The 15,071-nt window shown below is 43.5% G+C and overlaps 1 protein-coding gene across 2 annotated transcripts in view; it reads left to right on the plus strand.

Annotated features, from left to right (window-relative positions):
- Positions 1-15,071, plus strand: part of SORL1 (sortilin related receptor 1) — a 155,839-nt gene that overhangs the window by 52,563 nt on the left and 88,205 nt on the right. For both annotated transcript variants that reach the window (XM_058289316.1, XM_023589115.3), the window contains exons 9-12: positions 3,220-3,412; positions 5,953-6,070; positions 6,254-6,327; positions 10,848-10,936. In XM_058289316.1, the coding sequence (XP_058145299.1) occupies positions 3,220-3,412; positions 5,953-6,070; positions 6,254-6,327; positions 10,848-10,936 (474 nt within the window). The remainder of the gene's footprint in view (positions 1-3,219; positions 3,413-5,952; positions 6,071-6,253; positions 6,328-10,847; positions 10,937-15,071) is intronic.

The raw sequence follows: 15,071 nt of genomic DNA on the forward strand, positions 1-15,071 counted from the left end.
TTTGAACTATTTTTTTTTTTTTTTGCCTTTGAGAGCCTCTAGCTATGGGGTGGATAAGTCCCAGCTTGCCAAAAGGTTTCACGTCTTGATCATTTGTTAGATATTCAGGATAGGCCTGAGAGTGGCTCTCACCCCATGCATATGGTCCTTTCTCTGGGTGCAAAGGTCTTTCCACACCCCACCTGAGTTTATGGTGCAGTGAGAAAATTGTAAGTAGATTCACATGAAGAATTATAGACCACCATACCTGCTCGATTTTCCTAATTTTTTCCCTCAGATTTTTTCTCAGAACTAGAGATGCTCATATTTGCACAGTTGAGTGAACCTTTTGTCATCTGCGTTTCCACCCCCACAAGATGAAATGGGATAAGGGTGAATTAGCAGATTACATGGGCAGGCTGGTTTACAATAAACCTCTGTGGTATTTGAAATAAGCTCTCCTTTGAACGAAATAGCAAAGTGTGGTGCCGAGAAACTGGTTCTAATTGGCTTAGAGAAATGGAGAAAGTACTTTTAATAGGGGTGAGCCTGGCATTGGTGGTGATGTGCCAAGTAGAAGTCTGTGGAAAGCAGTGCTTAGATGTTGGGCACGTGGAGGCAAGATATTGTCGGGGCGTCTTGAAGCATCTTGAGGAGACCTGGCTCCATTGCCCGGGAATGGCTTGGATTCCGTGCTTCGTGTAGCTGAAGGGAACCTGGTGAGCTGCCTACCGAGTCTCACCCTAGGAGCACTCTGAGGAGCAAGGGAGAAGCTCTGTGGGGAGGGCGGATAGAGGGTAAAATTGAGAGAAAATGGATTTGCAGGGAGGATTTAGGATGAGATCTATGGTCACAGGGCAGCTCAAGGAGGGAAATGAAAGGATGGACTAGGTGTACAGGAGGATGGGCTTCTGCTTGGAAGTAGAAGATAAAACTTCAGGAAGCTGGCTTGGGCTTGTCTAAATGAGAGAAACTCAGACCTCCCACATATCTGAAAAAAACCAATAAACCCGAGAATGTCAGGGTTTGCCATGATAGAATCAAAAGAGGTAGAGTTAATAAATAGAGAGCAGTAGGGTAATCGGCCTTGAGATTCCCGAGCAGATTCTGGAAAACAAGTAAAAGAGACCTGAGGAAACCACACATCAGAGAATGTAGCCTCCGCTCTGGGTATTTCATTGAGGATTTTGCTCAGCCTCTCAGTCTGGCGTTCTGTCAGTGCTGCTGTTTCTTTCCCTGACAGGAGATTGTTGTAAGCATCTTTCTGACTGAGGTGTCAAGAGTGCATGTCCCGCTAAAGAGATTGGTATAAAAGACAATGAGAAAAGCAGTTTTCTGCCTTATTGCCTAGTCTCAGGGGATTAGAACCCCTCAAGTAAAAGCCACGTGTGAACAAGCTTCTCAGAGTTCCATTACCTTTGCAATCTGTGTGCCATTTTAGTGTAGAACTACTTTCGAGTGCACTCATGGTAGCTTAGAATGGCAGTTAAAGTCATTCTCTGCTCCGCTGTTAACAGGTATTACTGCACATTTTCTAGAGCTGTCCTCACTGGGTCCCACTTCTTTGGGAAGGACTACATGAATTCTGCTTGGCTTCCTGACAGAAATCTTAGGGGCTTCAGAGTCTTGGACAATGGGGTTGTTAGTGCCTGGACGGTGGCAGTTTAACCCTTAGCTGTACTCCTACACATCAGGTGAAATTCTAAGCCTCCGCACTGTTCTTTGTGTCTCCCACACCTGGCTTAACGTTTCCTGATTGTCACTGGGGATTGGGGTCAGTTTTGATTATGAAGGAATAAATGTGACTCTCAGGTCAACTTTTGTATAATATGTTCACGATCCTAAACCCCTTGCAAGGAGTTATTTTTTAATTAATTAATTTTTATTAGAGAAGTTGTGAGCTTACAAAACAATCATGCATTATGTGCAGAATTCCCATACATCGCTCTCCCAGTGACACCTTACATTGCCTTGCAATGTGTGTTACAGATTATGAAAGAACATCATCAGACTGTTACTGCTAACCTTGGTCCATAGCGTACCCTTGGTATATTTTTTCTTTATACCCCCTATTATTAGCACTCTGTTTGAGTAATGTACATTTGTTATGGTTCACGAGAGAGAACGCGCTCACTCATATGTGTACTGTTAACCACAATCCATCTTCCACCACATGGTTCACTGTCTTGTACAGTCTCATGCCTTGTACATTCTATCCAGAGCTTTCCCTTTCATCACAGAGTTGTACAGTCATCACCTCAGTAAACCTTTGAACGCTTCTTTAGTCCAAAAGAAAAAAATCTCCTAACATGCTGTTATTGACCCTTAGTGTTGATACAGCCCTTTCTTTGACACTGAGGCAAGAATATTACCGTATTGCTGTTACTCTAGCCCATAAGTTACATTAATTGTATTTTTCCCATGCATCTTACCACCTTGTAATAGTGAGGTACATTTATTCTAGCTCATAGAAGAACATTCTTGTATCTGTACCATTAACCACAATCCTTATCTGTGTTCGGGTTCACTATGTTATTCAGTCCCTAGATTATTCTCTAGCTTTCTTTCAATTGACAGTTACATCCCTAGACCACCCCTTTCAGCCACAATCCCATTTGTAAACCAGCTGTGTTAGTTCTGCTCACTAGGATTCGTTACCATCAACTCTATTTCCACACCTTTCAGTCAAGCTAATTGAAAATTCTACATATGCTAAGCATCAGTCCCCTTCTCAGTCCTTTCCCTTTCTTGCTAGGAGTTATTGATTATGTAAGCATCTTGTTCCTCCAAGTTCAACAACCACTGCTTTAAAAATAGTGGATTATTCAGCCATAAAAAAGGAATACAAGCTGCAGCATGTGGATGACTCTTGAAAATATTCTGCTAAGTGAAAGAGGTCAGACACAAAAGGCCACATATCCTCTGATTCCATTTATGTGAAAAATCCTGAATAGGCAAATCCGTAGAGACAGAAAGCAGATTAATGGTTTCCTGGGGCTGGAGGGGGAAGGGGGAAATGGGAAGTGACTGCTCATGGGTAAAGGATTTCCTTTTGGGGTGATGAAAATGCCCTGGATCTAGAAAGGGGTGATGGAGGTACAACGTTGTGAAATGTGTTTAATGCTGCTGAATTGGTCATTTAAAAATGATTAAAACAGTAAATTTTATGTTGTCTTTTTTTCTTCAATAAAGAACAAACAACAATTCAAATTCATAGCTGTTTGCTTGCTTGCCATATAGGTATTTTGCAAATGAGCCCTTTGCTGACTTCCACCGAGTGGAAGGGTTACAAGGAGTGTACATTGCGACTCTAATAAATGGGGCCATGAATGAGGAGAACATGAGATCCGTCATCACCTTTGACAAAGGAGGAACTTGGGAATTTCTTCAGGCTCCAGCCTTCACAGGATATGGAGAGAAAATCAACTGTGAGGTATAGACACTTTCCTCCTGTTTGAGATTGTAATACAAAGAGAACAGTCATGATCTGAAGTAGTTTCCTGCTTATAATAATGTTTTCTGGAAAAAATACAGGATCACATAATATGGCATGGACCAAGCTTTTTCCTGTATTCCTACCATTGCAGTTCCCAAACTCTGCACGGAGGTACCTTGGGGTGCCGTAGTAAACTTGCAGGGATAGTTGAAAAATTTGAGGGAAGCACTACTATACTCGAAACTGTTAGACGCCATGCAAATTACTGGCTTGAGTTCATTCTCAGTTTCAACATTAGATGATGCTATATTTCTTTTAATGAGATCAAGTCTTTGTGAAGATTGGTTTTGAGCAGTTAGTGTGGTAAAAAGCAAGTGAGAAAACCACGGTGGCCCAGGAAATGGGAGTGGGTGGAATGTAATATCATTCCAAAGGTTGAGAAGGGCCATGCCCGAGAGGTGTGCATGTCCCATTAGTAATTGTGATTAGTGAAAAATGAAATAAAAATTTCATATTTTCCACTTTATATCAATCTATATCAATCTATATCTATATTTATATCTATATCTGTTATATATCTATATATCTACTAATTTGTTTGTACTTTATAAAAAATAAATGTTCACATTTCTTTTGGCCTGGGGGTACTAAGAATATTACTGGGACGCCATTGTGTCATGAACCAAGGACTTTCGGAACCTCTGCCATAAGTTATTGTTTCTGTGGAACTTCTTTTAAATTTCCTCTTTGAATACTTTTAAATTTCCTCTCTGAATACAGTTCAGGGTTTTACAACTTTCCCTGTCTGTGGCCCCCTCCGAAAAGCTAAGAATACTAAAATGTATTGTTTGGTCCCATTATAAGTGTCCCCTTAATTCCTTCTTTTTCCCTTTGTAAGAAGAGCCTGTGGACTGTGCTTCCCATCTTTATGTAACACTCTACAGATCTAGCCCTGGTTCATCTCAGGGATTTAGAATGTGCCAAGTAGAAGGGCAGAAGGAACTCAGGAAAAAAAAAACCAAGTAGTAGTAATTTTCAAGAGACACCCTGATATTTTACCTAGACCTTGTCTTTTGGAGTTTTGAATTTTATTTGTCCATGGTAAAATAAGTTGACTCTTCCTTATATGCTGTATCTGAGGACCTTGAAAAGTTCTTTTGGAGACTCTTGCCCTAGAGTGTACTTCTTGATTTTCCTTCCCTCTTTGGAGACAGGTTTTGATTTTGTCACATCAAATCTAGTTTTGGAAATAGGCAGGATATGTATGTATTTATATAAATATAAAGTGGCAGGATATAGAAGACAAACCCTGGCTGCTTCCCTTCCACTGAGTGGTGTCCTCTGGACCCCAGGGGCTCTGCGGGATCCTGGTCTGGATGGGATGAGCGTTTCTGAGCATGCCCTGGGGTCAGAACCTAGGTTATCTGCGGTTCCTGGCATTGTTAAAGTCCAGGGTTTACTTCTCTCAGAGATCTGTCTCTTGATGAACTCGAGGACAGTTCATCAGTTTTTCAGTTTCTACTTCTGATTTCAGTTGGTGAAAAGAATGTGCAGGAATAGGTAAAACCTGATTGCCTAAGGATGGAGAAAAGCTCAAAGCAATAGACTTCCTTTGCAGGCAAAGAAACACGAGTTTGAAAAGAAGAGCTGGCAAAGAAATATTTGAGACCCAACCTCATTTGCCAACCTGTGGAGCTAGCAAGACGGTAATTTATTAGAGAAATCCTTTTGTGACAAAAGCATGCATATCTAGCAAACCGTGCTGCGCCACACTCATTCCTGTACCATCAGCACACACAGAGTCCACCCCCCCCCCATCTCTGGGCACAGATGACTCATACTTGATAATCACCTTCTGGCCAGGACAATCAAGCATGACCATATAGCAAAAGACCTTGTCCTGCTTGATTGCAGGAGAACTATTAGAACCTGACTGTAAGTGATGCGGGCCAGTTTGAATAACTTGAAGCCTTGCAACGGATCCCTGCTTCATACAAAAGCAGACTTCATTTTTTAAAAAAAAGTTAATATGAATCCTTCGGTGTTTGCATCTCTCCCCCTGTCTCTCTGGGAGCTTATCAGTGAGACGTAATGACTTCTGATTCTTGGTTATTCTCCTGACAGAATCGCTTAAATTATATTTGAGACACCTATCCACCGACTTAGAAAATAAATATTACGAAATCATTTCATTTCCCTTTTGTTCCGAGTCACTCGAGAGGTTCTCCAGGTGATAGGGAGAGAGTGATACTTTCCTATCTACTGAAGTTGACGGTGAATTCTAATTGCTATTCTTTCAGAAGGAGTTTAGTATTAATTTTTTTCCCCCTTTTCTTCAGTGAGAGACCGTTTTGTAGGTTCAGATTATCATCTTGATCTGGGAAGCGTGGAGACAGAGCGGCTCTGGGTTCGGTTTCCCACGGGCAGGTTTCCTTCCTCTGTGCCCGGCTTTGGTGTCCTCACACAGGCTCAGTGTTTAGAGGGACATCTAAGCATCCTGCCACATGCTGATGGCTTCTGGGACTTTTGTTCTGTAGCTTTCTCAGGGCTGTTCCCTCCACCTGGCCCAGCGCCTAAGCCAGCTGCTCAACTTCCAGCTCCGGAGGATGCCCATCCTCTCCAAGGAGTCGGCGCCCGGCCTCATCATTGCCACCGGTAAGTCGGTCTGCTGCCGCTTTGGGTCAAGCTGCCTTGTTACGAGCAGCCAGACAGGGAATGACCAGCAGTGACGCTGTCTCTGGTTTCGAGATACGCCTCAGTTGTTAGACACTGCGCCTGATTTCTTGGGCAAGGTGATAGTCTTGAAATTAAAAATAAATCATTCCTCTTACATTTTAGGGTCAGTGGGAAGGAACTTGGCGAGCAAGACCAACGTGTACATCTCTAGCAGCGCCGGAGCCCGGTGGCGAGAGGTCAGGGTCTTGGGTCTCGTTTGGGTGAGAATGGGAACTGTCCCTCGATGTTTCAGGGACACGTACGGTCCGTGGTGGAGGCCAGTGACTAAAAGTATGAGCAGCCATAAAGAAAAGAGAGCTGCCCGAAACCACGCACTAGGGTGGGCTGTGCCGACTTCTAGTCACGCCTTGTAAGGTAAACTCAGGATTTTGGCGAAAATGTTACTATAGATCAAAAACAGACTTTAAAACACAACTGTGAGTCTCACAATGTCCCAAGACTATAAGTTCCATGAAGGCAGAGGCAGTATATCTTCTGCCCTTCTTTACCCCCCAGGACCTACAAGTGACCGGCGTGGAGCGGGCGCTCAGTAAATACATCAGAAATCACAGCCTAGCTGTGGTGGCATCAGATCCTGAAACTTAAACTATTACTGAAGTTCAAGTCCAGCTTCTCCTCAGTAGGCTTGGACGAGAACAGTGTTTGCCTTAAGGTTCTGTAGCTAGTTTGGATCCTTTGGCCCTGGTTATTTCAATTCTGAAAGGCCAAGCGAGCTCCCTACTCCCCAACTGCTAACTCAGCCTCTGACACCTAAGAATTACCAGCCTTTTGAAAAAAGTGTTTTACCGACCTCCGGGTGACTCACGACTGCTCGGCGACGTGCATCTGGCCTCGTTTGGTGGGGCAGAGTTCGGGGGCTCTCTCCCGTGTGTGCAGGGAGCCGCCAGCCTAAAACCCCCCAGGGCCCTCTGCGAGAACTTCTTAGCCCACTCGCAGCGAGCACCGTGTGGGGAGGGCTGGGGGGCTCTCAGGAGAGCGAGCAGCCGGTCCCCCATCCTTACCCCAGCTCAGGGCCGTGCGGGGTGTGCACATTCCCATTCAAAAATGGGATGTGGGGACGAGTAACAATACGTTCTATTCTTTTGGTTCTTTGCAGTTTACAGAGACCTGCCACATACCTTACTGTGTTTGCCGTTAGTCTCTCTGTCCCTCCGGCTGAGAGATGTGGGGACTTAGAGTGTGTGTGTGTGTAAATTGAGAAGTTGAGGGCGATGCAGCGCGGAGGGGAACATCACTGCATACGCACGGAGGGTGTTAAAGGCCAGTGTAGTGACCCGTTTGGAATTTTCCTGTCAGCCTTGTACTGCCCCCCTGGGAACGATGGAGCAGCTGCTTCCCCCTTCCTTGGAGCCGGGCGTTCCCGTTTGAACGGGGTGTTCTCTCCCAGGAGAGGCAGGCGGCCGTGTGCACCTTCTGGTGCTGTGTGATCTGGGACTTGAACATCTGCAGCCATTTCCTTCCGGGGGGACGCAGTGTCTTGTTCCTCCTCCCGTGAAGTCCTCGTGGCGCTCACGGGGGCCGGCTGTCGGCGCCCCTCTGTGCCCAGAGAACGAGGCCCCTTGCGAGGGGACCCCGGGGATGAGTCCGCTGCCCGGCGACAGTGCGGGGTGCGTGCGGGGATCCGAGGTGGGGTGTAGTGGGTTCTGGCTCCCTGGCTCCCGCTGGCTAGTTGTGTTAAGTTTTCTGATCATCAGAGTTGCTTCTTCTGTGTTTTTCCCTCAACGATTTTATTGAGGTATAAGGAAGTAGCAATCTTACTGGAGTTGACATTTTATGCCCCCATGAAACCATCCCATAATCAAGATAAACGTTTCGATTACTCCCCAAGGTTTCTTGTGCCCCTTGTTATCCACCCTTGTCCCTGTACGCTCCTGTCACTGTGGATTATTAATTTAGCATTTTCTACAGTTTTATGTAAATGGACTCATACGCTACAAATCTCTTTTTGATTTTTTTTATTAGAGCAGTTGTAGGTTTATAGGAAAATCATGTGGCAAGAACAGAGTTCCCGTATAGGACCCCTCATACACAGTTTTCCCTATCTTTAATATTTTGCATTAGTGTGATGCCTTTGTTTACAACTAATAAAACAGTATTATTGTAATTATGCTGTTAACTGCCATCCACAGTTAACATTAGGGTTCATGCTTTGTGTTGCACAGTTCTGGTTTTTTAATTTTATTTTAATTTTTCTTCTGGTGGCATATCCAGCCAAAAATTTCCCATTTCCTCCACCATCAGATCTACAGTTCAGTGGTGTTACTTTCACTGGGTGGTGCCACATCGCCTTGAGCCACAACCCAAACTTCCATCCCCTCAAACAGAAACTCCCTAACCATTAAGCATTCACTCCTCATTCTCCTCCCCCACCCGACCCCAGATAACCTGTGACCTGTATGCTCGTTTCTGACTATGAATTTGCATATTCTGGATAGTTCCTATAAGTGACACCATGCAATACTTACCCTTTTGTGTCAGGCTTATGTTACCCGACACAGTGTCTTCAGGGTTCAGCCGTGCTGTTGTCATATGGCTCAGAACACCATTCCTTTTTATGGCTGAATAATATTCCATTGTATGGCTACACCACATTTTGCTTACCTGTTTATCTGTTGATGGACACTTGGGTTGCTTTCCACCTCTCGGGAATTGCTCTCTTTTCCCTGGCTTTTGTCACTCACCTCTGATGGTGGGGTTCACCCACGTCGTTTAATGTAGCAATGGCTTGTTGCTTTTCATTGCTGATTGGCATTCCACTGTAGGGATGGAGGTGTGTCCCTGCTCCATTGCTGGTGTGTGCCGCCATTTGTTTCTCCAATGGTTGATGGACATTCCAGTTTTCCCCTTCCTGCCTTCCTGCTCTTTTCCCGCTCTTCTCCCCTTCCTTCCTTCTTCTCATTGCAATGGCTAGGACCTCCATACAGCGATGCATGGAAGGAGTGAAACTGGATGTCTTTGCCTTGGCTTCCTCTGTTTTGGGGGAAGTTAATAAGCCTTTCACCAGTAAGTATGACGTTGGCTGTAGATTTTCATAGATGCACTTTATCAATGAGGGGTAATTTCCCTGCTATTCCAAGGTTGTTGAGAGTTTTTTTCTCATGATTGAGTGTTGAATTTTGTCAAATGCTCTTTCTACATTTATTAAAATGATGTGGATTTTCTTTATTTTAGTCTGTTAAACATGGCATATTACATTAACTGATTTTAAATATTAAACCAACCTTGCGTTATCAGGATAACTTCTTCTAGGCCACGATGTGTTATCCTTTTTATAGTATAGTATAGTGCTCTAAATCGCCAAGGGTGGCAAAATCTCCTACTGTGACTGTGGATTGTCTATTTTACCTTTAAATTCTGCCGATTTTTGTTTTATGTATTTTGAACTCTGTTACTAGGTACAATGCATATTTATAATTATCTCTTTTATTATGAAATTTATGATAATTCCCTTTTTTGGAGTCTGTTTTATTTGATATTGAAATAGTGATTCCAGGTTTCTTAGGCTTACTGTTTCCATAGTGTGTATTTTCCCATACAATTACTTTCTACCTATCTGTATCTTTACATTTAAAATGTATTTCTTTTAGGTAGCATATAACATGGTCTTTTAAAAAAATCTGTCAAGCCCTGCTTTTTAATTGAAATATTTAACCATTGCCATTTAGTATAATTACTGATGTGGTTGGATTTAGGTCTAATATTTTATTATTTGTTTTCTTTTTATCTCCTCTATTTTTAAAAACTTCCTCTGCTTCTCCTTTTCTGCCTCCTTTCATATTATACTTTTTAAAGTATTCTGTTTTTATTTGTTTGATTGTATTGCTTTGTGTTACTTTATAGGGGCTGCTTAAGGGTTAATATATGCATACTTAATCTTTAACAGTCTTCTTTGATTTTAATGTTGTACTATTTCCTGTAACATTTAGAAACCTGGCAACCATTTAAGTCCCTTTTGTACCCTCCTCCTATCTTTATAATTGTCCTGTAGATAGGTAGATGCTTTCACAAGTTTTTTTCTTATCTCTGGTCTTCAACAGTTTTGTTATGATTTATTTAGGCATGGTTTTCTTTGAGTTTATCCTGTCTGAGATTGCTGATGTTCTAGAATCTATACATTTATATGTCTTTTGCCAAATTTGGGAAAATTTCAGCCATTATTTCTTTAAAAATACGTTTATTTTACCTTGTATTAATTGACCCACAGCTGTGTGGGTGGCTTCTCCAGATTTTGAATTCCTTCCAAAAACTGCCTCGTTGGCTTACTCTTCAGTACCCTTGGGTAGCTGTTTGTTGTTGATGTCGCAGCAGGAAGGCTGAACTCTCCTGGGTTTACACTGCGGAGACTGGAGCTCCTCTTGGTTAAGTTTTAATCCCTCGTTGGTGAGAATCAGAGATTGTGGTTGATTCCCTCCTCTGTCATTTACGGTCTGGCACTTTAACCTGAACCTAGTTTCTTCATTTGGGAAAAATTTGGAATATGAGAGCTTATTCCCCTTCACCCAGGCTGGTATTTAGTAGATGATGAATGTGAAAGTGTGGTGTAAACTGGAACATTGCATTCCAGTGGTAGGCATTGCCCTGCACATGTGTGCGCGTGTGCGCGTGTGCATGAGTGTGCGTGTACGTGTGTGCCTGCATGGGGTCTCCACTGATGGCACGTGGGGCAGGGGCTTCACCTCTGTCCTTTCCTCTTCAGGCGCTTCCTGGACCTCACTACTACACCTGGGGAGACCACGGCGGCATCATCATGGCCATCGCCCAGGGCACGGAAACCAACGAGCTGAAGTAAGGGTCTCTTTTACCCTCACACTGTTCCTCCAGAAGTTCTAAGTGGACTATCTCTCTGCGACACTAGGTTTAAATCCCTGCCCCCATCATTAGCTTAACGTGTGACCCAGAGAAGTTAACTTTATCTTCCCTTATCTGTAAAACAGGAACAGTAGCCTGCCCTTTCTATCTCAGGGAGCTATTGGGAAGATCAAATCAATGTATGAATTGTACTGATGGGAAAAAGTAACATTCCCTATAAAGAGTTATTGACTAAAGAATTAACTCGAGACTCTTTAATGTCTTTGCTTTGTCCAAGTGTGACTGACATTTATAAAGGTTTATACATGGAGTCACCAGAATAACTGTAACTTGGTATCCAATTGATTTTTTTTAAAAAGTTTTATTTTTAAATAATTTTAAACTTACAGGAAAGTTGTAAACATAATATAAAAATAATATAGGAACTCCAGTATACCCCCATCCAAATATCCAGATTTATAAACTTTTTTTAAACATTTTTCTACATTTATCAGTCTTTATCTCTCTGTGTCTTCCTTTCTATCTTTCTGTCTATCCGTCATCATCCATGTATCATCTCTGTCATCTATGTCTGTCTGTCTATCTATCTATCTATATCCATCTATCATCTATCTTCTAAACTTTTGTGAGAAGGTTGCATGCATCATGCTCCTCTACCATTTAACCCTTAATGTATACTTCCTACGAAGAAGGATATTATTCATTTATGTAACCACATGTAGTGTAATCATCAAGTTAAAGAAATTTGACATTGGATTTCCAATTGACTTTTTCTGTGATATGTTGTGTTTTAGGGGGTCTAACAGAGAGTAAGAGCTGGAAGGAACATTTGGGGTTAACTGCTTCATATTATAGATGAGAAAATTAAGGGTCAGCCAGGGGAAGGAAACTTGCCCAAGGTGGCCCATGTGTTAGTGACAGAGGCAGTCTAGCGCTCAGGTGTCTGCGTAACGTTTAGTACCTTTTGCACTGTATTGCTCTGCTAAGCAAAAATGTCAGGAGTATGTAACCTCTACCTCCTTAAGTCTGAATTTCGTCAATCCCCTGGTTGCTTTTTGTTCAATGTACGTCACAGCAGAATGGCCCTCACCTCTCCCTGCTTCTGAGCTGAACCCACTGGATGGATTACCGAAGGAGGTGGAGAGGGCTGCTGTAATCATCTTGTTTCACGCTAGGAGAAAAGCATTCCCTTCCTTTGCTCCTTTTAGAAACAAGCCCAGCAGCGAGGGAGGAGTGGGTGATTTGGAAGAGGATATGCTAGCAGCTGGCTTTTCCCCTGTGGTTCATTTGACATGTGCTCAACAGCCTGGCCTCAGAGAAGCAGAGAGAAGCAGTGTACTTTGGCTTGGCCTCCTACCTGGCTGGTCTCTGTTCTGAGTGGCACTGGGCAGCCTCTTTAGAGCCAAGAGTCAGAAGTGGCCTGTTTGAATGGAACATTCTGTGTCCATATTTGGAGTGGTATTTACTCAGACAAGGACAGTCACAAACCTTAGTGCTGCTCACATCTGCACAGTTCTGGATTTATCCATTAACTCATTATTTATCATTGCACACATTTAGCAAGCACTCCTGTATGTCAGGTACTATATATCTAAAGAGAAACAGCATGTCCCTTTCCCTTAATGCTTCTACCCTGTAGTGGTAAGAGAGATGTATAAGCAGTTCTAATGTTTTGGAACAGGGCTATATGGGAAACATACATAGGAGGCGTAGTTTGGCTCCCTGAGAATACATCTCATTCTCTGTACTATGTTCAGGTTTTAGAGTCACTTCCTGATTTCCCTTGTTTAACTTTTCACAGGTTACATTTACATCCCACACCAGCTTCTTTGAAGTAGTTAGCGTGACTCTAGCCCTCTTACACCATCTGTCGGTACATATGTGCTCAGGGAACACGGCGTCATTGCTGTACGAGCTGGAGCAAAACATGATCGGGAAAAGAAAACTGCTGCCAGAAAATCACGCTGCCCTCCACAGGCATTTAAAAATAACTCTGGAGCTGTAGACTTTGGGGATTACAGACCTACAGCACTGTTCTGTTTGGATGGGTCATTCGGAGCTGTGTGTCTGGTTCTAGTAAATGTGTATTTACATTTACATTTGCAAATGAGCAAGGATGTGCAGGCCACCCGTTGACAGGTGCATGTGTCCCAAATGCAAGTCGGAACTTGGCCTAAATCTGTAACTGCCTGGCATTCAGGCAGCGTGTTGCTCACAGAGGTTTTCGGCTTCTCCTGCGGCTTGCTTTTGGCCTGCCACTGTTTGCTATCAGCTTCATCCAAAGAGAAGCAGGAAATGGTACTGAAGTTCAGTTAGTTCGTCTCCTCAAACCACAGTTGCAATGTACAGTGCTACCCGTGCACGCATATGTGGAGGCTGCTGCTGGTGAAACTGGATTCCTGTTGCGTAGGACTTTAGATTCCTTTTCAGTCTGGCCTGCCCAACTGCAGCGGTCTCGCTCCTTGGTCTCATGGCATTTATTGACTGTTCCCCTCATCTGGCATTGATCGTACACTGACTCCTTTTCTTAGTTACCTTTTCATTATATGCCTGAATTCCTCAAATCATTAGTAAGGTCTCTGTAGGCAAGTATTTCTTTTCTACCTGGGGTAGCAGGCACGTGGTAAATACTTGATCGATCGATAAGCAGGCTGCACATACTTAATCTTTTGATATTGCGTATTCGTCCCCTGATTTGGCACTGGCAGCTGCAGAGGTCTGGTGGGAAGCACTCCCCTTGCTTTCCGTGTAAATGACACACACAACACAATGCACAACACGAATGGGTGCCCCAAAGAGGCATCGGCAACGACTTGGTCCACTTTGCTCAGTTCTCACAGGAAGAAACAATGCAACTTGTCATTAGTTAGGGCCCAAGCTGGAACTAGTGCACAATTCTGTTAGGAATCCTTTCCCATCAGTTACACTGGCATCTGTTGAACCTCTGCGAACCAGATGTGCTGGATCCTGAGGATGCAGAGGTGAACGAGGCATCGTTCAGGAGGTGCCCTTGGCCAGTGTGTCTCTGATGTGTCTGAGCCAGCTGGAGAGAGAGGTGGGGGTGGAGAGTGGTGAAGGGCTTGTGTCCAAAGAAAGCTTTCTGGCTGGATGCTCACCTGTCCTTAGGGAGAATGTCAAGTAGAGTAACATCAGGAGCTCTAACGAGGTTTAGAGGGAGGAAGAGATTGGAACATCACAGAAAAGTAAGAGGGTTTGTGTTTTTTTAGTTTTGTTTTTGGGGGGGTTCTTTTAAATATTTGCATCTTTCTGTCACTGATTAACACAGATTACTGAGCTTTGATAAGTATTTGTTTCAGCTTCTGCCTTGATTCTGCACTGAGACTGTTACCTTTTTTATTGTTAATTGGAATTGAGAGCAAGCAGTGGAACACTTTGTTTCGTTGTGTCTACCAATCTGAAAGGAGTAAATAAGAACCCATGCTGGGGTTCATTCATTTGTTCTTTCAGCACGCTGTAACTGCACCTGCTCGGGGGGGTGCAGGGAGCAGGTTCTTTTTCTTGTGTATAATCAGTCTCTTCAGAGATGGGGTTCTTGTGTTTGTGCACTCTGACCAAAAAAGGACCCAATCACGAGTTTGTCGGTGTGATCTTGAAAGACGAGATCAATTTCCACTTCTTGGCAATTGGGCCTGTCAGCATAATGGTGTTATGGGGAGTTACTAATAGTACTTTGGACTTGCTCCAAAGCGTCTTTCCTCTAGGGTTAGTTCAGATTTCATAGGGTTTCCTCTGGTTCTCCTGAAGAGACCCTGCAGAACAGCTGCCTTTTCTGGACCTGTGTTCTGGAGGCAAGCCCCGCAGTGCTGGAAGTGTGGTAGGCAGCGGTGAGGCCATTCATTTGATGGCCGTGCTTAACGTTTGCAGTAAAACTTTACTGGAGCGCTCGCAGAGAGCACCTCCCCACTTCATTCTTGACCCCCCATGTGGTTTTTTCTGGCCTTTCAGGTATATAACATGTTAACTGTTAAGAAACCAAGAGACACAGTAGAAAAGAAAATATAACGTAGTTCATTATATACTTGTAGTCCATTCAATAAGAATTTTTAAGCCTCTCGCATGTGTCATGAGAGGTACCAGAGCTGGGGACAGA

The sequence above is a fragment of the Dasypus novemcinctus genome, chromosome 27, assembly GCF_030445035.2.
Source record: "Dasypus novemcinctus isolate mDasNov1 chromosome 27, mDasNov1.1.hap2, whole genome shotgun sequence".
NCBI lineage: Eukaryota > Metazoa > Chordata > Mammalia > Cingulata > Dasypodidae > Dasypus > Dasypus novemcinctus.